Source organism: Rattus norvegicus, chromosome 6, assembly GCF_036323735.1.
Source record: "Rattus norvegicus strain BN/NHsdMcwi chromosome 6, GRCr8, whole genome shotgun sequence".
NCBI lineage: Eukaryota > Metazoa > Chordata > Mammalia > Rodentia > Muridae > Rattus > Rattus norvegicus.
Genome location: NC_086024.1, coordinates 142556997 through 142581742, shown reverse-complemented (window position 1 = coordinate 142581742; position 24746 = coordinate 142556997). Strand labels below are relative to the sequence as shown.

Below are 24746 nucleotides of genomic sequence, written 5' to 3'. Positions count from 1 at the left end.
TTTGCTTTACCACTGAGTCATATTTATTTTTCTACATGTAACAATTTTTCATACAGTATTTATGCTTTCTTGGAAACCTGGGATTATTCCTTCCTCTTTATACTATTTATAGAGCATGAATTACATGCTGTTAATAAAGTTGTATGTGTAAATGACTACAATAAGGTATAGAGTCCTTTGAGAATATGTTTGTAGCATTGTAGCTTGGACAAAACAACATGTTATTTATTTATTTATTTATTTATTTATTTATTTGTGAATTTTCATAGGCAAGACTTTATCCTAGGTAAGTGTGGTCAAAAGTCCATGTTAAAATTGATAAAGGTTCTAATAGATCTTGGTCATATTGCTAATAGTTATGTTTTCATGCTGCCTTATAAATATTTATGTTTATACCCAGTATATTGTGTGAGCCTTGATCACAGAAGATCATATTTGCTGTGTGTAAAGATTGATACATACATTCATGAGTGTTCAGACTGTTGAGATTGACAGAGAACTCAGCCACAGATAAGTAATGGTATCAATCTCTCACCCAGAAATCAAGGGCCATCATAAAACAGGGAAAAGAACAGATGTAAGAATGGGATCAAAGGAGATTGAATTCTTTCTCCAGGGATTTCATTGTTCTTAGTGCACTCGTGAACTCTTAGTAGCTATGCTTACCTACATAAGACACACTAATTAAACCAGGGAATATTATTACATGAGAGATTTTGAAATGACTGAGCAGGTAAAGATGTCTACTGGCATGCTTAACAATATCAGGTAAATGCCTTAGAACTGAATGACTTAAGTCACCCTCTGAGTTTAATATATCCACCTTGGTGCATATATACCCTGAACTCACCACTAAAAGTAATGTAACAATTAAGAAATACAACACGTATGGGGAGGAATACTTGAGGACCCATATCAGGCTGAAGATCTTTTGAAATTTGATGACTGATGGGCAAAATATATTAACTTTTTTGCGGGAAGATTTCTGGAGGTTTACACTTTACTAGTGATAATCCTATCAATGTGTATATAGGTAGCACTAATTAAAATCACTGTGTTCTTAGGTAATGAAACAGAGGAAGTAGGATATTGGGAAACGGACTTATTGGAAGAGCCCAAAGGGAACTATAGGGACCTAGTAGTGATAGATTGTTGTGTGAGTTCTGAGAGTGATGGTAGATTATAGCATATTTCATTCATGATTGAAAATTTCAAAGAATAGAAATGCTTATAAAATACAGAAATAATTATATACAAATTTTTATATGTGTATTTTGTACACTGCATATTTCTGATGATACCTTTGTCCCTCCTATTTTGCCTTTATTGTACTAGAGAATTTCACAGATACAATATCATGTATTTGCATGAATAGTTGTATATTATTATGAAATTTGCAGGAGCTGCTAATGAGTGTCTCATTTATTGCCCTGATTTTGAGACTTTCTTCATCAATACAGTTATCTCTGATTACACTCATTTTTCCAAAAGCAATGTTAATTTCTTATTTATTTATGGTAAAAAAATTCTGTCGTGTGTGTGTGTACAAATATATATATATATATATATATATATATATATATATATATATATATAAAATACTGTCTTACTGACAAAATCATTTCTTGACCCAACTATAGCTTTTTGCTATAATTTAGTTATTGAGAATCCTCCTGAAATAATCATTGATAAGTACACACTTTTGAAGCACATTTAGTCATTTTATTAAATTTTGAAGCATACAGTCTGTTGGAAAGGCAAATATTCATTGCATTTATGAGAAAGTAGACAATAAAGCTATAAAAATTATTTGATATTGGAATTTTCCATTATTATAATCATCTTCATCATCTTTATCATCACCACAGTCATTACCACAATCATCAGCATCATCATCATCTCCATATCATCACCACAACCACCACTACTATCACCACCACTATCATCATCATCATCATTCTCGTCATGGTCGTCGTCGTCGTCGTCGTCGTCATCATCATCATCATCATCATCATCATCATCATCCATAGAGCGTTGTCTGTAAATCAATGTGTTAACATATCTCAGAATGGAACAACAGATACAGGTCAAAAATTGATTGAGAGATTTGTTCCTGTTGTTACAAGTCCAGCATCTGTCCCGGGTTCATAAACAGTAATTGGGATGCACTTTCTCAGAGAGGAATAGGATTTGAACCTGAGCATTCTGCTGCCTGACCCATGTGCCTTTCAGTCCTTCCTCTTCAGAGTTGTTCTCCAGATACACTAGGTTCTTATGTAATAAGTCTCCTGTCCATGAATATGCAAATTATCTGAGTCTGTGGCAGTAAATAAAGGGGTGTTCACACATTGATAACAACATATGATCAGTGTCCTCTCCACAGTCCCTGAACACAATGACTCTATCCATGGAATGGGGCTGGGTCTGTCTCTTCTTCTTGTCAGTTACTGCAGGTAAGGGGCTCATCGTTTAGAAATGAAAAGAAAGCAGGGTCTGAGATGGCACTGACATCCACTCTGACTTTTCCTCCACAGGAGTCAACTCTGAGGTCCAGCTGCATCAGTCTGGAGCTGAGCTGGTGAAGCCTGGGGTTTCAGTGAAAATTTCCTGCAAGGCTTCTGGCTACAGCTTCACCAGCTACAATATGCACTGGGTAAAGCAGAGGCCTGGACAGGCCGTTGAGTGGATTGGAGTTATTAATCCGGAAAGTGGAGGTACAGACTACAATGGGAAGTTCAGGGGCAAGGTCACACTGACTGTAGACAAATCGTCCAGCACAGCCTTCATGCAACTTGGCAGCCTGACACCTGAGGACACTGCGGTCTATTACTGTGCAAGACACAGCATTGTAACCACATGCTGAGTGTGTCAAAAACTCTGAAGGAACAGGAAGCTGTGCTGGGCCTGAGATGACTGAAAGAATAACCTTTAGACTTGCTCAAAAATAGTAATTTTGAATGTCCATTTATTTCTTCCTCACAATCTTATATTGCCTTTGTTGCTTCTAGGAAAATTGCAATGCTGATTTAGGATGAACCCATAGTACACAATGCCTTGTCATTGTCTTCACCAGTGACGAGCTCCATTGACCTATTTCTTATTCAACAAAACAACAAAAAAGGGAAACATACAATGTATTAGTTTCTTTTTGTTCTAGAGCTTTTATGTGTGCTGTCAAGGAGCTAAGGTGTGCTCTGTACAGTTTCTATTTGGAGGCACTCAAAGCTATGAGTTTTCTTCTTAGCACTGCTATCATTGCGTCCCATAAGTTTGGGTATGCTGTGTTTCATTTTCATTAAATTGTAAAACGTCTTTAATTTCTTTCTTTATTTCTTCCTTGATCAAGTTATCTATGTGTATAGCATTGTTCAATGTCCATGTATATGTGGGCTTTCTGTTGTCTTTGTTGTTATTGAAGATAAACCTTAATCTGGGATGGTCTGATAGAACCCATGGGTTTATTTCTATCTTTCTGTACTTGAGGCCTGTTTTGTGACTGATTATATGGTCAATTTTGGAGAAGGTACCATGTGGTGCTGAAAATAAGGTACATTCCTTTGTTTTAGGATGAAATATTCTATAAATATTGGTTAAATCCATTTATTTCATAACTTCCATTTGTTTCTCTGTGTCTCTTTTTAGTTTCTTTTTCATGATCTGTTCATTGGTGAAAGTGGGGTGTTGAAATCTCCCACTATCATTGTGTGAGTTGCAATGTGTGCTATGAGCTTTAGTAAGGTTTCTTTCATGAATGTAGGTTGCCGTGCATTTGGAGCATAGATATTCAGGATTGACAGTTCATCTTGATGGATTTTTTGCCGAATATGATACATTTTGGTTGAAAATCGATTATATTTGATATTAGAATGGATACTCTAGCTTGTTTCTTGGGACCATTTGCTTGGAAAAAAATTTCCATCTTTTAACTCTGAGGTAGTGTCTGTTTTTGTCACTGAGGTATGTTTGCTGCATGCAGCAAAATGCTGGGTCCTCTTTCTGTATTTAGTCTGTTAATCTATGTATTTATATTGGGTAATTGAGTCCAATGATGTTTTGTTGTGCTTTCCTGTAATTCTTTAAAGCATTTTTGTGTTTCCTCTTTAAGGGCTTCAACTTGCCTACCTGTGTTGTCCTGTATTTCATTTTTTATCTTTATTAACTTGAGTATTTCTTATTTACATTTTGATTGTTATTCCCCTTCCCGGTTTCCAGGCAACATCCCCTTCCCCTTCTATATGGGCTTCCCCTCCCCATCCTCCCCCCTTACCACCCTCCCCCCAACAATCACATTCACTGGGGGTTCAGTCTTGGCAGGACGAAGGGCTTCACCTTCAACTGGTACTCTTACTAGGATATTCATTGCTACCTATGAGGTTGGAGCCCAGGGTCAGTCCATGTATAGTCTTTGGGTAGTGGCTTAGTCCCTGGAAGCTCTGGTTGCTTGGCATTGTTGTTCATATGGGGTCTTGAGACCCTTCAAGCTCTTCCAGCCCTTTCTCTGATTCCTTCAACAGGGGTCCCATTCTCAGTTCAGTAGTTTGCTGCTGGCATTCGCCTATGTATTTGCTGTATTCTCAGTGTGTCTCTCAGGAGAGATCTACATCCGGTTCCTGTCAGCCTTCACTTCTTTGCTTCATCCATCTTGCCTAATTGGGTGGCTGTATATGTATGGGGTACATGTGGGACAGGCTCTGAATGGGTGTTCCTTCTGCCTCTGTTTTAATCTTTGCCTCCCTATTCCCTGCCAAGGGTATTCTTCTTTGTCTTATAAAGAAGGAGTGAAACATTCACATTTTGATCATCCATCTTGAGTTTCATGAGTTCTGTGCATTTAGGCAATTCAAGTATTTGGTCTAATAGCCACTTATCAATGAGTGCATACCATGTGTGTTTTTCTGTGATTGGGTTACCTCACTAAGGATGATATTTTCCAGTTCCCTCCATTTAACTATGAATTTCATAAAGTCATTGTTTTTGATAGATGAGTAATATTCCATTGTGTTGATGTACCACATTTTCCGTATCCATTCCTCTGTTGAAGGGCATCTGGGTTCTTTCCAGCTTCTGGCCATTATAAATTAGGCTGTGATGAACATAGTGGAGCATGTGTCTTTGTTTTATGTTAGGGAATCTTTTGGGTATATGCCCAAGAGAGGTATAGCTGGTTCCTCAGGTAGTTCAATGTCCAGTTTTCTGAGGAACCTCCAGACTGATTTCCAGAATGGTTGTACCAGTCTGCAATCCCACCAACAATGGAGGAGTGTTCCTCTTTCTCCACATGCTCGCCAGCATTTGCTGTCACCTAAGTTTTTGATCTTAGCCATTCTCACTGGTGTGAGGTCAAATCTCAGGGTTGTTTTGATTTGCATTTCCCTTATTAGTAAAGACATTGAACATTTCTTAGGTTTTTCTCAGCCATTCAGCAATCCTCAGCTGTGAATTCTTGATTTAGCTTTGAATCCCATTTTTTTAATAGGGTTATTTGTCTCCCTGCGGTCTAACTTCTTGAGTTCTTTGTATATTTAGGATATAAGCCCTGTATCTGTTGTAGGATTGGTAAAGATCTTTTCCCAATCTGTTCATTGCCGTTTTGTCCCCACAACAGTGTCTTTTGCCCTACAGAAGCTTTGCAGTTTTATGAGGTCCCATTTGTTGATTCTTGATCTTAGAGCATAAGCCATTGGTGTTTGGTTCAGGAAATTTTTTCCAGTGCTCATGTGTTCGAGATACTTCCGCACTTTTTCTTCTATTAGTTTGCGTGTATGAGGTTTGATGTGGAGTTCCTTGATCCACTTGGAGTAAAGCTTTGTACGTGGTGATAAGCATGGATCGATGTGCATTCTTCTACATACTGACCTCTAGTTGAACCAGCACCATTTGATGAAAATGATAACTTTTTTCCATTGGATAGTTTTGGCTCCTTTTTCAAAAATCAAGTGACCATAGATGTGTGGGTTCATTTCTGGTCTTCAATTCTATTCCACTGGTCTATCTATCTGTCTCTGTCCCAGTACCGTGCAGTTTTTTTGTTTTTTGTTTTTTTATCACTTTTGCTCTGTAATTCTGCTTGAGTTCAGGGATAGTGATTCCCCCTGAAGTCCTTTTATTGTTGAGGATAGTTTTAGCTATCCTGGGTTTTTTGTTATTCCAGATGAATTTGTAAATTGTTCTGTCTAACTCTCTGAAGAATTGGATTGGTATTTTGATGGATATTGCATTGAATCTGTAGATCGCTTTTGGTAAAATGGCCATTTTTACTATATTAATCCTGCCAATCCGTGAGCATGGGAGATCTTTCCATCTTCTGAGATCTTCTTCAATTTCTTTCTTCAGAGGCTTGAAGTTCTCATCATATAGATCTTTTATTTGCTTGATTAAAGTCACATCGAGGTATTTTATATAATTTGGGCTACTATTAAGGGTGTCATTTCCCTAATTTCTTTCTCGGCTTGTTTCTCTTTTGTGTAGAGGAAGGCTACTGATTTATTTGAGTTAATTTTATATCCAGCCACTTTGCTGAAGGTGTTTATCAGGTTTAGTAGTTCCTGGTGGAACTTTTGGGATCACTTAAATATACTGTCATATCATCTGCAAATAGTGATATTTTGACTTCTTCTTTTCCAATCTGTATCCCTTTGATCTCCTTTTGTTGTCTGATTGCTCTGGGGTTTTTTGAGATTTTGTGTGTGTGTGTGTGTGTGTGTGTGTGTGTGTGTGTGTGTGTGTGTGTAAAGAGGGATAGGATGAATAGTAAGTTCGGGAGACAAAGAGATAGAAAGTGATTCTTGTTTTATGTTTTTGTTTGTGTTTGGTTAAGGAGAGAATGGAAAGGTATAATTTTGGCTTTGCAGCAAAGGAATGAAGATCTAGGAGGAGTTGGGGACAGGAAAATTGTATTTAGATATATTGTTTAAGGATTTTTTCTTTTCTTTTTTCTTTTTTTTTTTCAGAGCTGGGGACTGAACCCAGGGCCTTGTGCTTGCTAGGCAAGTGCTCTACCCCTGAGCTAAACCCCCAACCCCTGTTTAAGGATTTTTAAAGAACAAAGGTAATTTAAATTAAACTATCTGGCTAAAGGCCCCAAATCCTGTGTACTTCTTACTTTTCCAAAACTAGAACATCATGGAAAGAGAAAACATGCTGGTTTTTTTCTGGTGTGCTTATGGTCATCCTTAGTGCACAGTTTCCAGTCATTTCGGTTCAGTTGGCTGTCGTCGTATTGACTCATCTCTTATCATTTCTCTTTTCCCGAACTGACAAAAGTTAGATAAAAATCTATGGATACCAGTAAATGTTTCAGTGCTCAGATATTTTCTTTTTAAAAATTTCTTTATTTTTATTATTCACTCCCTTTGTTGCATCTCAAATGATATCCCACTTCCCAGTAACATGTAAACAAAATGGTAGAGAAGATTTATTAGGACATGGGAGAAGTGGGCCTGTTCAGTAATAGTTCTTAAGCAGGCAGCTTGATTTTTGGCAGCAGTGAAGTCCTATGCAAACACCAAACAACTCGGCAGTTGCAAACCAGTCCTGTAGGGAGGCAGACCCCAGGCACCTCTAGTTCAAACATGAAGAAACCAGAAGAAAACACAGCTTGCTTGTGGCTGCAGAAGCAGTTAGCAGTTGCAGGAATCTCTGAAGAAGTTCTTCAGGGTAAGTTTCTCTCCATGTCAGCATTACTACAAGTTGAACTCAACAAAGCTATGGTAGGAAAACCAACACATGCCTGTTCTTAAAAGACTAATGATGTAGAGCAAACCAAACAAGGCTCAGTGCTTGTCTTCCAATGTATGTGTGGTCATAGTTGTATCCCTTGTCTAAAGATCCTTTCACATGTTTGCTATATCAAAACATTCTTTTACCTGTGTCTGTTTCAGGAATTTTTTTATGTATTTATTTTAATAAGAGTCCTTTGTATAAATGTTATACTTTCCAGTTTAGTAATTTTCTGGGTCTCCTGAGTTTTTGAACAATTGGGTCTCTAAATCTTGTGCTTCCTCCTTGGGAGACTTTTCCTTTTGTTTATTTACCTTGTCCAACTTCAGTGTTTACTTTTAGTTAATTTTATTTCATTTTTCTCAGTTTTATTTTACCTTCTAGAACTTCATTCTTATAAAAGACAGGAAGTATGTGGATCCAGATAGGAGAAGAGGTGGGAGGGAAGAGAAAGGAGTAAAAGTAGGGAAAATATAATAAAAGTATGTATTTTATGAGCAAAGAGTTTATTCTTAATTAAAAAGGAAAGTATACAGTAAGAAAATCACAGTATTGTAAATGACCCCATATATGTATAAGTAGTGAGAGTGGTATAATTCTTTCCTATTTTCTTGTTTTGTTTTGTTTTGTTTTTCTTTTATCTTGTCTAGGCATACAGATCTCTTAGGCTTCCAACAAGGAGCCCACCATACAGGAGGAGGACATGCAATTTATCAATTTGCTTTTCAAAATCATTCATGACCTGATCCTGCAGCTCTGACAGTGAAGCATAGCCCGTAATTTCCAGTTCCAATTGCTGAATGATCAACACCAAATCCAGAACACTCAACAAGGGGTTGATGGTAAGGTGACATTATCTTGTTCATCATAAGTTTTCTAAGTAATTTTTTTTATAGAATTTCATGTGAGTATTGTCACAGCAGACACTATGTCTACAAATCTTTGCTGTACTGATGTTTGTGCCATGTGTTCTAGAACAATAATCAAGAACTCACACTGCACTGTGAGACATGTTTTCAAAGTACCTTATAAGGTACCTGATAAGGTAACTTATGTCCTTGAGGTTCAAGATCAGGTTTCCCCCTTCTTGATCTTCAACCTACTGAATCTTATGGCAGGCAGACCCAGTGGCTTTGATACTGCAGAAGTGCAAGAGGATCCTTATCCCTGGTGCAGGAGTGGACATCATTCAGGAATCTTCCCAACATAACCCCAAAGCTGATTAGAGCAGAGTTGGTATTGATGATGGAGAGAAATTATCTGTATTTCAGTTTTCCTAGACAACTATAGCACCTGTATTCATGTGTCTTTGTGAAAGGGCATGAATGTCATCCTTCCTGATATGATGGTTTTTGAACTTACAGCAAACACATACACCTGAAATTCTCAGCGTGTCAATATTTTCAGAAATTTGCTCTAACAGCTGCAGGACAACCCTGGTGGTGGTAATGGAATGGCTGTACAGTCCCAGGACATCCCAAGCCCCAGTTTTCAGCACAAAGAGTCTTATTTGCCAAAGATGGGCAAAGGGCAGGTGATAAGAGGAAAAGTCAGGAGATAAAGAATGAAGAAGAAGGGGAAGGGAACAAGGGAGAAGGAGGATTTGTTTTTAAGTAGCAATGGAAGGACTTTCTCTGGATAGGAAGGAAACTGATGCAGCACACAGGAAAATGCCTTTTTATAAATGTAAAATGGAATAACCTATTTTCTGACAAGGTGTTTATTTTTCATTGGCCATGTTATAATGGGAGATCCTAAGGAGTGTTTTTCATTTATGTATTTATGTATTTATTTATTTATTTATTTTTCTATCCATGAATTCATTTATTCATCAATTCATTCTTTCATTTTATATCCTTATTTGTTGCCCCTCCTTCCTGGCATCCCTCAAACAGTCCTTCCTTCTGTTCTGCTCTCTTCTCCTCTGAGAGGTTGATGCCATATTGGATATCACCAAACCCTGCTGCATCTACTCTCTGTAGGGTTTTGGGGATCCTCTCCTACTGAGTCCAGACAAGGCAATCTAGTCTTGGGAATACATTCTACAGATAGGCAAAAGCTTTAGGCATAGCCCCTACTCCAGTTGTTGGGGGACACCGAAGAAGACTGAACTGTATATGTTCTATATATGTTCTATGGGCCTAGGTCATGCCCATGCATACTCTTTGGTTGGTCCTCAGTCTCTGAGAGCTCCTGTAATTGTAGAGTGACTCCCATTCCAAATCTCTAGGATTCAAATCTTTGCTGGTTGGTCAATTTAATTTTCTCTAGTCAAAATGTTCACTAAATATCCACTCTTGTTAATACAGGCTTATTACAATACTCTGTTCAAAATGTTTTCAGCTCTTAAGAGTCAGCCAGGTCCTGAGCTGGTGTAGCATTTCAGTTATTTATGTCAACATATTCAGTCCTGTGTACAGTTATTGTGTAAGTCATTTTACTTAGTCTATTTATACAATGTAGTGTGAGTGATTTACACTCTGAACACAGGCTTTCTGCTCCAGGTGTAGTCTAATAAGGACAGAAAAGAAGCTTTTATCTCCTGTCATTACCTTTTTAGAAATGGGAACTGCAAGAACTGGATCCAAATGATACCAAGGAGGAACCTGGCTTTGGGAATGATACTATAGTAATACTGGTACAATGTAAACTCTCTGATGTATATGTCATTATCCCTATGTAATCTGGATCCATTTCTCCCTTCAACTGAGTTCCATGAACACTGAAGATACAGGGATAAATTATTTCTGAAGCCAGACTGCAACTTCCATGTAAATCATGACAAACCTACCTGTGTGGGTTTTCATGAACAGCAGGGGGAGCAATGAGGCCAATAATCCCTTTAGAGAGATGAGGAGGGTGTGGAGGGGACAATGTCTCCACTGTGGTTTCCGTTCTTAAGTATATTAACTGATCTGGCCTGCTGTGATTGACATGAGTTGTCTCCATGCTAGAATACCATCAAGATTCTTTGTGAAACACTTCACAGAAACTCTACCATGAAATTCTATGTTTAGGGAGTGGACTATTCTTACTGAAAAACAAACTCTCAGGTGGTATATTTACCAGCACAACACACACACACACACACACACACACACACACACACACACACACACACACAAAATCATACCAGTGAAAATTACCACATTGTAGATCTTGAAATGGCTGAGCAAGTAAAGATATCTTCTGGTAAGCTTGCCAATATCAAGTAAATCTCTTGGGAATGATTTGGCAAATTAGTCCCCTCAGGTGAGTAAATCCACTTTGGTGCATGTATACCCTCTTCTCATCACAAAGTAATATAACATATTAAAAAAACAAAACATTACAACATGGTTGTGAAGAAAACCTTGAGGGTACACACTAAGCTGAATATCTTTTGACATTTGATAACTGATGGGAAAATATATTCACTTTTGTGGCAGAAGATTTCTAGAGATTCAATATTTACTAGTGATGACTCTATGTGTATATGCATAGTACGTTTACTTTCAGTCATTGTAGTGAGTTTTGAAATATATAACCTGTTGGAAAGGTAAATATTAATTTCATATATCTGAAAGAAGGCAATAAATTCTAAAAATATAGCCATTTTCAGAGTTTTCCATCATTTTCATCATCATCCCAAAACCATCTATAGAGTAATCTGATGATATTTTGCCACAGTGAAGCAACAGAATCATGGCCAAAATCTTTGGAGAGTTTAGACCCTAGAGTTATATCCACAACATCTGCTCAGAGTGGAAGTGTATGGGATGCATTTACTCAGAGAGGATTAGGACTTGTACCTGAGCATCCTGTGGCCTGACCCATGTGCCTTTTAACTCCCTCTCCTCCCATTCTTCTCCAGCTGGACTAGGTTATTATGTAAAATATCTCCTGCTTATTAATATGCAAATTACCTGAGTCTACAGCAGTAAATACAGGGAAGACACACTAAAAACAACCTGTGATCAGTGTCCTCTCCACAATCCCTGAACACCCTGACTCTAACCATGGAATGGAACTGGGTCTTTCCCTTTCTCCTGTCCATAACTGCTGGTAAGGGGCTCACAATTTCCAAATTTGAAGAAGAGACAGGGTCTGAGGTGACAATGATTTCCACTCTGCCTTTCTCTGAACAGGTGTCTACTCTGAGGTAAAGCTGCAGCAGTCTGGAGATGAGTTGGTGAGGCCTGGGGCTTCAGTGAAGATTTCTTGCAAGGCTTCTGGGTACACTTTCACCAACTATGCTATGTACTGGGTAAAGCAGAGCCCTGGACAGGGCCTGGAATGGATTGGAACTATTATTCCTCTAATTGATACTACTAGCTATAATCAGAAGTTTAAGGGCAAGGCAACACTGACTGCAGACAAATCCTCCAACACAGCCTACATGGAACTCAGCAGATTGACATCTGAGGACTCTGCAGTCTATTACTGTGCAAGACACAGTGTTCTAACCACATCCTGAATGTGTCAAAAACTGAAGGAGCAGCAAGGTTCCATGGGACTGAGATGAGATAAAAGACTAATCTTTAGACATGCTCAGGGACAGTAATGTTGAATGTCCATTTATTGTCTCCTCCTCATAGTCCTATAGTGCCCTTGTTATCTTTATAATGAATCATCTTTATAATGCTGCTTGGATAACCCTACAACTCACCATACCTTGTGAATCACTTCACCAGTTACCACTTATATTGGCATGTTTCCTACTCAATAAAACAATAAAAAGTGAAAAGTGTGGTGATGCATGTTAAAAATATCACTGGAGCCTGAGAGACCAGGATTTGCAATTGTTAAAAATAATGTATAATAAAAATTTGACCCATAAAATTTAACATAGACAAGCAAACCCTCTTTCACAGTCTCAGTGATCTCACGTGTGTTGTTATTTCTTGCTGTGTGTTCCAGCAGAAATTCCAGTCTCTTAGAATGTGAGGGATATTTATCAGAATTCACAGGCATGCAAATTTAATTCCTGTACATTGCTCAAAATATCATTAAATAACTTTTCATTGAACTCCTTTATCAACACAATGTATGTACCTGTTAACTGAGGTAAGTTCTTGATTATACATAAATGTTTGATCTCATATTCACCTCATTCCCAGTCTCAGAAGTCATCCCTACATTCACTACCATCTATAGAACATGGACCTATACTGATACATCATCAACTCTCAGAATCCATTGCATACTTGTTGCCCAGCTTTGTTCAATGCAGTATTTGTGAAATTGTGTATGTCTCTATCCACATAGGTTTGCTGTGCTTTATTTTGGTAATATTTTCTTCTGTTTGTTTTGTCCTATTTCCATTTGTTTGCATTTCCTTTTTATCACATTTTGATTCTGTATGTTTTCTAATTTTAGAAACAGAATAGACCTGGGAGAAGATTGAGAAGGTATTGGGGAATGTAAACCAGTAATCAGAATATACTGCACGAAAACAATCTATTTTCAATAAGTTTTAAGAAAAAGAATTGTAAAGTATTAATAAAGAAAACTTTCTGATAGATATCTGCTGTGTAAATTTCCCATATGCTCAAAAGTCTCATGTCTTTGTTTAAATCTTTAAACCATACTGAAAAGGCAGGACTGAAAGGACTTACCATGAAGCACATGTAAAAACCATAATGTTTAGGTATAAAGAAATATGTAAGTAAAATATTTGGATTTTAGTGTCTCTCAGTCTTCCCTCCTCCTTCTTCCCTACATCCCTCCTCCCCCCTCTGTTTATGTGTGTGTGTGTGTGTGTGTGTGTGTGTGTTTGTATGAATTTTAAGTTTGAAGTTTTCTATTATTAATCTCTAAGAGCACAGAATAATTTCTCCTATGAAAGCTTTTATTTCTTGAGGTCATCCCTGTAGGTGTCATAGAGGGAAACAATCCATGTGAAGATAAGAATGAGGATGTGGTGCTGATTCCTTATCAACCTGGATTGGACTTTGAGGGATCTGAGCATGGACTGTTCATTGTAGGTGTATTTCAACATAATAAGAGAATTTGAAAAAGTGTCTCCAGGCAACACCAATTTGCATAATCATTCCAAATCCAGTTGAACAGTAAAGGATAAGGTGTGGCCATATAGAAACTTTTTATGAAATTCTTGTGACTATGCGTGTAGTTCTATTGCTACAGCCTGCAGCCTAGTGTGGTCTCTGATCAATAGCATGCATCTCAGCAGGCCATAAAGTATATATGACACCTCCCTTAGGATGGGTAAGAGTCTAATGATGGAGGAATCTGGGATAATCATTCTGGGTAATTAGAATAAATTCTGTTTCCACAAATAGCAAAAAAAAAAAATTCACCAGTTTGTTCAAAAACTCTATTCTCAGCTTTCTGAATGGAGTAGATATTTGATTTTTTTTCCTCCTTCCTTGAAGAACCACCCCTATGTGACTAAAATTCTTGTAATGAAAACAGAGGGAGATTGGAGTAAAATAAAAATAAGAAACGTTGATAAATGGAATTGAACCACAAATCCAGGTGAGGTAAACCCATAAAACTGTGCTTCTCTGTGAGCACCAGGCCCTGATGCCCTCTTCAATCTTCATGTCAATGTCACCATTACTAATGACAATTACTTGTTGCATGTGTCAGTGAAAGAAAAACTTCTGAATAAATTAGCTGTGCAGAACTTGAGGAACAGATGTGTAGGGCTCTGGCACCTGGGGCTCTCCCACTGAGATCTTTCACCTGATTGGGTGCATGGGTTAGGGCAAGGGGAGAGAACGCAGGCAGAGGCGGAGCAGCTTCTACTGCCCCAGTTTTAGCTGCTCCTTTTAGCTGCTGCCTGCTGCTTTGGTTGCTGGGGCTGAGCCAGCAGGGGACTGATTAGCTGGCAAGGGGTGCAGCAAAGCTTGGGGAGGGGATCATTTCTTGGATAGCAGATTTCTTTCTGAAGTGAATGTCTTTGGCAAATGGCAGTGTTACAGCTTTTGTGACAGAAGCTCTCAGATGGTGGAATAGTTTCTGCACACCTTTATTCTGAACAGGATATTAAATACAGGTTTTTGGGTGGGTCAGTGTCTGACAGCAGGTACTTCCTATTTGTTTAGCCTGAGAGCTTGGGAAGACCTCATATACATATTTGGAGGCATGGTTCTCTTTCTATGACTGATCTGTTAGAGCCTACAAGACCTGTAGTCACATCTTCGCCTGTGGAGGAGGTGACTAAGGTGTTGTCTTGAGCCTATGTAACCTGTGGCCAAATCCTGACTTGTAGAGGAGGACTTTGGGGTGTTGTCCTGTGTGACTGATCTGTTTTGGGCCTATGTAACCTGTGTTCACATTCTCACCTGTGGAGGAGGGTCTTGAGGTATTGCCCTACATGACTGGTCTGTCTAAAACCTCACAACAGTGGTCTTTGCGAGGGCACAGGTACATCCGCCCCTGATATTCTGAGGTACTGGGAATGTACCTGCTGTCCAATTTAGTGTCTTTCAGGAATTCGACCTCTCTAGATCAGGAATTAGGGTACCTTTCACTGCCTGCTGCCACACAATTGCCCCCTTTACTTTTTTAAAAGGAGAGGTGTCATTTGTCATGAAAATTTTGGGTGGGACTGAAGTATCAAAAAAAAAAAACACTAAATAGGCAGGAGGGGTAGGGCAATTAAGCTAGAGTGGTAACAAGGGATGAGGATGGGGTTAGGAGGACAAAGGATGATTGAACCAAGTAATTGTTGCATGGTTCTTATGGTTTGAGGGTATTAACTTTGGTTTTAAGAAACACTAGATTAATCTAGCTAGACATCATGTTTTCCTTACTATTATGTAACCTTCCCCATGTTCAGTAGCCACTTGCCTTTGGCAAGAGAGTTCATCTATAGCTGAAAGGTTCCAAGTCTGTAGGTCTCAGCTGCCATCTGTGCTCAGGGAGTCATCAGACAGATGAGTGTCTGGATAAAGGCAGCTTTCTTGTCCCAGCTTAGCGTGGGGTGGGCACATGCTTGTGGAGAATGGGCGGTGGGGGAAGAGATATGGGATATGCAGCAGTCAGTGTGGGGGGGGGAGGGCGTTCAGGCAGGGAATAAAATATGGTGTGTAAAAATAAGTAAATTTAAAAAAAGAGGTATTTTTAAGCATTCATTTAAACACATATCTCTAACAAAATTTTAAGTTTCCCAGTGCTTATTTAAGCAAAGATTCCCCCAGTGCTTATTTAAGCATAAAGAGTTAAGTTGTCAGTGCTTACTGAAACACAGTGCAGCAATAAAGAGTTAAATTCCTGGTGTTTAACAGAGCACAGAGAGTTAAAGAGAAAAGAAGCCAGTGGTTTTCAGGCACAGAATAAGCAAGAGAGTGTTAAGACTCAAGAAGCCATCACCATCTAGTCCCCAGTACAGTTAGAGATTGTTACAAGGCCAGAGATCATCAGTCTTTCATCCAACACTCTGTTTCTCCTCAGCTCCAAACCTCCAAAGACTGGGGCAGCCCTCAGCAATATTTATGCCATTTATGTAAATTAAACATAATCCCACAAGAAGACTAGTTATCATGTATGATGTGTTCTCAGGAAAGAGCAAGGAACATGTGAAGATAACCCTTACAGAGGATGAATAAAATTACTTTGAATTAGGCATTGAGTTCTTGGATTAGATCTGGTGAGAGTTATTGAGGGGTAATCACAGGCTCATGTGTACTAATCTGAAACAATATTATGGAAGTTTCAATCTTTATGAGACATCTGGCTTCTGAGAGACAGGGCATTATCTTATGATCAGGTTTCTAGCCTGATCAATTCAAGGCCCAAATGTTGTCTCCAGTGTGGCCAGGGTACACTGAGAAAAAGGTGCTTTGTTTCTAGTGGTATTTGATGTCAATACAGGTGTGGAATTCTGATATCTGAAGTGCAAAATGTCACTGCAGAAACTGGTGTCTATATTTCTGTGATCCTAAATACCTTTGGGCCTTGTATACCTAATCACAGACTCCTGGTAGTACATGAACTTCAGGTGGTATGAAGTTTGCTATTCTGACTCCAGCAGGCTCATAGTGTTCATGGACGACCAAATTTAACACCACCTACTTACCTCATGCTATGTGTATAGCCCCAACCTTAGTCATTTGGATATATAACCAACATAAGTTCAGCAATTCTTTTTGACACTCAACACCATTTTCACCAGTTCTTGCAGCTGAACTTCATTCAGATGTTTCTCTAAGAAGAGACATAGAAACCAAAACACCACAAAAATGATCTGAAGAAGATGCAAAAACAAGTGCACTTCAAGCGATGTATAAAGTACAAGGAAATAATATAAAAACTAAAACAGAACCATTACCTGACACAATACAAACATGCCAGTTCCTATCTGACGGAATTCAAAATTATGGAAAGAGGTAAAATCTCTCAGAAAGTATTTAGAGTCTTAATATTCAAAAGAACTAACAATAACACTGAGGAGCAAAACAAATATGCATAAATTTACATACTCTGGAAACAGGAAAATAAATAAACAATGTTGTGTGCAATTTTTCTTAATGCACCTTCTAGAGTACTTGGCCTGTGCTCTGACCACTTCTGTTTCCATGGTTCCCTGTTTCCATCCAGTTTAACCCAGGATCATACGCAACCATCTCACAACCTGGGCATCATGCTTTCAACTCTGTATAGTTAGTGCTGGTCTCTATGAGTAGAATGTAAACAAACATCATGTAATCTTAGAAGACCTGTGGGTTATCTGTGTTGATCCACGAGGAGAGACATGAAGGTCTGGCATGGCTGAGTAGGGCAGTTCTGACCCAGTTCCTGCCCCTGGAGCATCACCATCCCATTGATCCACATAATCGCCTCGTGTGCTTATCACACTGTTGACCTGAAATTGATCTATCTCTCTACTAATTTACTTACAATCTCTCTTTCTGGGGAATATACTTCCACCAATTCCTCAGAGCAAATCACTCCATGATAAATGAAACAGATGTCCTTCTCAGAGTTGAGGAATGGAGGTGGTCATGAGGCTATGGACAGCAAGGAACAGGTCTTGTCTTTGTTCTTTAGGGCCATGGGAAATGATATAGACACAACTGTCATTAAGGTCAAAAAAACCTACATGGTTCTCTGTAGAAATGGTTTATTTCCAGACTTGTCCTTGAATTTGGAATCATGAGGAGATACATGTACTGTCTGTTCCAATGCCTACTGCATTATTGAGCCATAATAAACTTGGGGACATCAAGGATAGAAAGTTAAAGTGGTCTCAAGGAGAAAAAGCATGGATTAAAAAATAGGAATCTATAAAATACAAGCAAATAATGGATTTCTATTATAGAAGGAATACTTGCATATATATATGTATATATATATATAATTAGTATGTGAAGGAGAGTACTTTAGGCTATGGAATTGCTAGGATAAGAAAATAAAGATTTGGGCTTGGGGATTTAGCTCAGTGGTAGAGCGCTTGCCTAGCAAGCGCAAGGCCCTGGGTTCGGTCCCCAGCTCCGAAAAAAAAAAAAAAAAGAAAATAAAGATTAGAGAATTAAAAGTTGATGTAAAAGAATACAAAAATTAGTAGTTTGTTCTCCTAGTCACTTATAGGATTGACTATGACAATGCCTTGAGAGATATTAGAGAGAACTGGCTGTTTTACATGCATAAAATTAAAAACTTAAAAAAATCATTTCAACCTTAGTAGTGTGTGTTATCTTTCTTTTTTCATCTTTATTAAATTGGGTATTTCTTATTTACATTTAGATTGTTATGCCCTTTCCTGGTTTCCAGGCCAACATCCCCCTAAACCCTCCTCCTCCCCTTCTCAAGGGGTGTTCCCCACAGCATCCTCCTCCCATTACTGCCGTCCCCCGCAACAATCTGGAATTTATAGGACATACGTAAATTTAAGGATTTTAGGTAACTATTAATAATGATCAAAACCTTAAAGATGTAACTTTACTAGATAAAAGACTGCATTCAGGCTCTCTGGTTGGGAGAAAGAATGAAAGAAGAGAAGGAGAAAGAACGAGAAATTGGGGGAAGGCAAAGGCATGAAAGTAGAGGAAGGAAGAATGAAGACAATCCTTGGATAAACAGAGAGCACTTGAACTGACAGCTTGCATCACTACTGACCCTGAGTCATTATTATCTTAGTGCCACTCCCATTGCTGCCTTGCTTCCAGACCCTCCCCATGCTTAGGCTGGACCTGTGCACTGTGTGAAAATGGCTCATGACTGTCACAGGTGAGAGCCTCCTTGTGGTTGTTCACCTTCGTGAAGAACCTACATGCCCTGAAAGAAAATAGACTAAGTTCTGTATAAGGTGTGGAGTTGTCCCTGAAGAATCCATCAGAATGTCAGTTTACCCATTCAAGAACAAGTTCACTCTGAAACAGAGCTCCACCTCCACTAAGACACAGCTTTGTGTTACTGTGCAGGAGACACAGTGAGCAGGTTCCTTGTGTGTTCAGAAACATCTCCCTTTGAGGATGCTCAGGACCAGAAGGGGGTGGTATAGATCCAACTTTCACCAGGAGTGAAACAGTAACAGGTGCAGAGAAACATCTGGAGAGTGGGGAAGTTCTAGGAGACTTTGCCGCTTCCTTTCCTAACATCACACAACTTCAGAGACCAAACGATACATGTGTTGTAGCTACTGTCAGAAAACTGCAAATTTAGGACAGTAAAAGTTCTTTGTTAAGTAATTGAGCATATGTTTTATTAATTACACATTAACCTTATTGGAAGGACAAAAACAATTACATATACAAATGAAATGATAGAAAATTTCAAACATGCGCCATCCTCTTCATTGTCAGCTGCATCTGTAAATCTGTCTGTAACTTCTTTTGACTGGCAGAAGGGACTTTCTCAGTTGGAAAATAAGATTGATTGTGACTTAGGAATACAGTCCTGGATGTTCCAGCCACAGTGTTAAGCCCATGCTGCTCTACTGGGAAAGTGTGGGAGACCTGGCCCTGCTGCCATGTGATGCCCTCAGCTCAGGTGAAGGAGAGGGGGAAAAGCTGGGTGTATTTTATAGTCTGGCATTTATTACATTTTTATTTTCTTTTTATTTCCAATAACTTTTTATTATTCAGTTTAAATACAAAATTATTTGTATTCATGAATCAGGGTATGTTATTTCAATATGTTCGGATACAAATCCATGGGAATTTACATTTCCTCCTTTTTTCTTTTTGAAAAAAAATTATTAGATATATTTCTTTATTTACATTTCAAATGTTATTCCCTTTCCTGGTTTCCTGTCCATAAGCTCCTCTTCCCCCTCCCCCATCTGGGTGTTCCCCCCACCACCATCCACCGTCGTTACGGCCCCCCGACATTCCCCTGTACTGGGTGTCCAACCTTGGTAGGACCAAGGGCTTCCCCTTCCACTGGTGCCCCAACAAGCCTATTCTCTGGTACACATGTAGTTGGAGCCGTGGGTCAGTATGGTCTTTCCATAGTGGTTTAGTCTCTACAAGCTCTGGTTGGTTGGCATTTTTGTTCTTACAGAGTTGCAAGTCAATTTAGTTCTTTTTTCTTTTTATTTACATTTCAAATGTTAATCCCTTTACTGGTTTCCTGTCCATCAGCCCACTAACTTCTTCTCCCCTTCTATATGGGTGTTCCCCTCCCCATTATCCTCAAATTAACCTACCCCCTGGCTGGATGCCATTTGCACCTCATGAGCTTAGATCCTGACTGTGGTAGCAAACTTTACACATCAGCTTAAGGAATGTCTGATTCCTGCTCTACTCTGTGCATATCTGGAATCCTGTTACTCATACCATCAACATATAACATGCCCTTCCCAAATGAATTGTATGATAGTTTGGTCACTTTCAATCCAAGTTGTTGAGAGTTTCTGAAGGATGGATTGGTAGTTCTACCTTAGGTAATACATGTTCAGTCTGCAGTGCTTTTCTCCTCACATGTCCTTGTGATTAACATAGAGGCTCAACAATGCTTATTGTACTGAGTAGAAATTCATAAACACAATAGTTGAGTTGGATATAGGCTCTATAGCTGAGAATCCCTGAGTCCAAGGATTTTGACCGCTGCAAAGTTTGTCAGTGAAATAATCTAAGTGGATGAGTTAATGTGATTCATATTTAGAGTAATACATTCTAATTCTTGAGCCCTATGTGGCAGGATTCTTTATATATAAATTTGTATGGAATACTACTCGATTATCTTTATGTATTTTAATTTTTGTAACATGTTGTTCACATCTCTGTACATTTATGGACTTGAACCCAGTATTACTTTTAATATATCTGAAATTTTCATGAAAAATATCTTCATCCATAGCAGTTCATATCACAGACTTAAAACAACACTATGCTTTCATGCCCTCTATGGGCAAAGCATCTGAAATGCAACACTTGTGTCTTGGTTAGAATGACATACTCTTCTTCTGAAGAGTCTGTTGTCTGACTTTTCAATATTCAGGAACCAGCAATCTTTTTATCTCTGGCCCTCTGGTCCCATCATCGAAACCTGAGAACTTAGCCTTTGTGTTATCTATTCCAGGGTCTTTGCCTTCTTGTAGACCCCCTCTCCTGCCTGATGAGGAGGTATACGATGACCTTTGAATATATAAAGAGTCATTTTAACATTGACCACCCCCTAGAAAAAGAATATAAACATTAGTGCAGGTCTTATTGCTCATCCTACCCTGAAGGTTCAGGGCTGCAGATGGCACTCAGCATTGTGGGATTGTTTTCCCTTTCTTTTATTGATACAAATTTGTGCTAAGGTCTTATTTTATGGTTTGCAAATTCCTTGATTGTTTTACTTCTCAAACATTTGAAAATATGAAGCTGTTTTATTCATAAAAGCAACTTGATTGCTTTGGTGTCGATTTCTTTAATGGAATCAGTCATTTACTCAAGCTTTTTCCATAAATTAAGTCACATTCATGCCAACAAGCCACTGCACAAAGTTGACCAAAATAGTCAAATTTTATTCTCTTTAAATACTAAACCATCAATACTGATAAGAACAAAGAAGAGTACATTGTATATTAACATATCTGAAGGCAGTGAAAAAAATACCCTAACCTTGTGTGCAGTGTCTTTCAGCATCCTCTGCCTACTGTGCCTTCTTTCAAGATCATACACTTCTAGGGGATTAAGTAAACTTCTCCATGCTTAGAGTCTATGTTTTCTGCTCTTAATTTTAAAGTTGTCAGAAATACAGGCTAATATAAAGATGAAGCTACTGATTGTGGAATAAATAGCAATTTAAAATATGTGAGGCAGTAACTTGACACATCAGTAAAGTCAATGAAATCACCCTCTTTCATGGAACTACAGTATTTATAATTGCCAGCTTGAGATGGTATATACTCTTTTACTAGGCAAGAAGTCTACTATAACCTTACCAATAATGTAGAAAATATATAGTACTCATTCAGGGCCTAGACACAGAGTGTCCACAACGTAGGAGTAAAATCTCCCCTTTGAACTCCTTATCTGTTCTCCATGCAGAAACACAGGGAAATGAATCCTAGATGAGTGGAGAGAGTCAGGACACATTTTGTTAGAGTTAGGGTTTCTATCAATCCTACTGCAATCCAACATCACTGAGGACAAATGTTTATACTGAGGAACCTGGTCTTGTGTGATACGTACTCTCTGTGGGAAGCAGATACGCACTCTCATGTGGCTCCTGAATTTCCCATCACAGAATGATACATCTTGAGTCCTAAAATTTAAGTACACCATCAGTGTCAGCACCTGGTGAGGAAATGCAAATCTCTCCTGGATCCACCCAACCTTGGGTTGAAAAGCCAAAGCTGGGCCTGGGTACTCACTGGTGTGCAGCCATGGACAGGCTTACTTCCTCATTCCTACTGCTGATTGTCCCTGCATGTGAGTACCAAGGCTTCCTAAGTGATGAACTGTTCTATCCTCACCTGTTCAAACCTGACCTTCTCCCCTTTCATTTCTCCACAGATGTCCTGTCTCAGGTTACTCTGAAAGAGTCTGGCCCTGGGATATTGCAGCCCTCCCAGACCCTCAGTCTGACTTGCACTTTCTCTGGGTTTTCACTGAGCACTTATGGTATGGGTGTGGGCTGGATTCGTCAGCCTTCAGGGAAGGGTCTGGAGTGGCTGGCAAACATTTGGTGGGATGATGATAAGTACTACAATCCATCTCTGAAAAACCGGCTCACAATCTCCAAGGACACCTCCAACAACCAAGCATTCCTCAAGATCACCAATGTGGACACTGCAGATACTGCCACATACTACTGTGCTCGGATAGCACATTGACACAGCCTCAGTTTTCAGCTGTACAGTATTTCAAACTGGTTCTCAGCTCTGTTCCTTCCTATTATGTCATAAAAGTCTATGTCCACAGCTTTCCTTCTGGCCTCTGTGGTTTCCTTTTTGCTCTTAGGTTAAGATGTTTCTATTCCTGTTTTTCTCCCTAGGTCCCTATTAAGATGTTCATAAATGATTCTGTTTGTGTTCTGTTTTATAAAGCTGAGGATGTTTGGTACTTATACCAGGTGGTTCAGAGCTATGATTCCTTTCAGTCTTAGCCTTCAAAATCCCACAGCAAAAGATTCCAAACTATCATAATGTTTATTTTCAGTGAACAACTATACATAGTGGAGATGGGAATTAATGGATGAGTATTCTCAAATTGAGTCATTAACTAAAGAGTGTCTATAGATACTTCCAAATAGATACTTCAGGCTGTTCTGAAGTCTATAGGTTGTTCTTCACAAACTATTTTTAAGACTATATGGTTCGACAATACATATATCTCACTGAATACATAGAAGTTGAACTTGTGCCCAAGTAGAAGCTTCACTCCCACCAATTAGTGCTCATAGAACTGGAGGTACTTTGATTATTGGAAGAGAAAGATAGTCATCACTGTAGCTATCAATGCCATCTTCTAAAATAGTTACCTGCGTGTGGGTTATGCTGGTACAATAGGTGCAAAGGCATTGTGGAATTAATAATTTATTCTTTGATGGAATTTAAGGACTATGAAATCAGGATTAGGGTGGTTAGAGTTTGGGTTAGCCATGGCTGACTCTGGTAGAAATGCCAAAAGATTGGAATTGGATAGGCCATGGCACTAAGGGAAAACCATATGCCATTGTTGTGATAGAGCAACATATCAATAAAATGATTTTTATTTACATAACCATACACTTCAAACCATAACTCATCTATCCCTCATCAGAGACTTGTTTGGCAGTAGAAGGGAATCAAGAGAGAACCACAAATGGATAATTTGGAGAGTGGAAGACCTTTAAGCACTGGTACTAAATGGGTTGTCCTCATCAAACTTTCATCTCAATACTAAAGGACCATTGCAGAGGAAGATTTTAAGAGCCAGAGACAGTGGATGATGGTAAAGAAACAATCTCATGCAGAAACAATAGGACTGATGCACACATGAACTCACATAGACTGTGGGAACAAGCAAAGGGCTTAGATAGGTTCAAGCCAGTGACTCCCTGTACAGAACTGGGCATGTGGACATGTGCTCCCACCATTAGCTAAGAATCTACCTGCAGTTGGTATTCATTTAAAATGGACAATTGCCTTCTTAAGTGGATTCTTACTTTCTGTATTAACCACACTAGAAGGTGGGCACTGTGACCAGTAGATTGACAATCAGAACCAACACAATGACATATTTGCAGAGTGTTCATCTTATATAGTTTTTTTCATCTTTATTAAATTGGGTATTTCTTATTTACATTTCGATTGTTATTCCCTTTTTCGGTTTCCAGGCAAACATCCCCCTAACCTCTCCCCTTCCCCTTCTTTATGGGTGTTTCCCTGACTATCCTTCCCCCATTACTGCCCTCCCCACAACAATCACGTTTACTGGTGGTTCAGTCTTGGCAGGACTAAGGGCTTCCCCTTCCACTGGTGCTCTTACTAGGCTATTCATTGCTACCTATGAGGTCGGAGCCCAGAGTCAGTCCATGTATAGTCTTTGGGTAGTGGATTAGTCCCTGGAAGCTCTGGTTGGTTGGCATTGTTGTTCATAAAGGGTCTCAAGCCCCTTCAAGCTCTTTCACTCCTTTCTAAGACTACTTCAACGGGGGTCCCG

The 24746-nt window shown here is 38.9% G+C and overlaps 3 gene segments (V, D, J or C); all 3 read left to right on the top strand.

Moving 5' to 3' along the window:
• Nucleotides 1-2376: 2376 nt before the first annotated feature.
• Nucleotides 2377-2863, top strand: LOC299469 (Ig heavy chain V region 108A-like). The segment is given in 2 exon segments: nt 2377-2453; nt 2535-2863. Coding segments are annotated over 2 exon segments (387 nt in total).
• Nucleotides 2864-11651: 8788 nt separating this feature from the next.
• On the top strand, nt 11652-12175 carry LOC691946 (Ig heavy chain V region 108A-like). The segment is given in 2 exon segments: nt 11652-11763; nt 11847-12175. Coding segments are annotated over 2 exon segments (375 nt in total).
• A 10234-nt stretch (nt 12176-22409) lies between these two features.
• On the top strand, nt 22410-22962 carry LOC120093270 (immunoglobulin heavy variable 2-70D-like). The segment is given in 2 exon segments: nt 22410-22532; nt 22617-22962. Coding segments are annotated over 2 exon segments (366 nt in total).
• Nucleotides 22963-24746: the final 1784 nt, after the last annotated feature.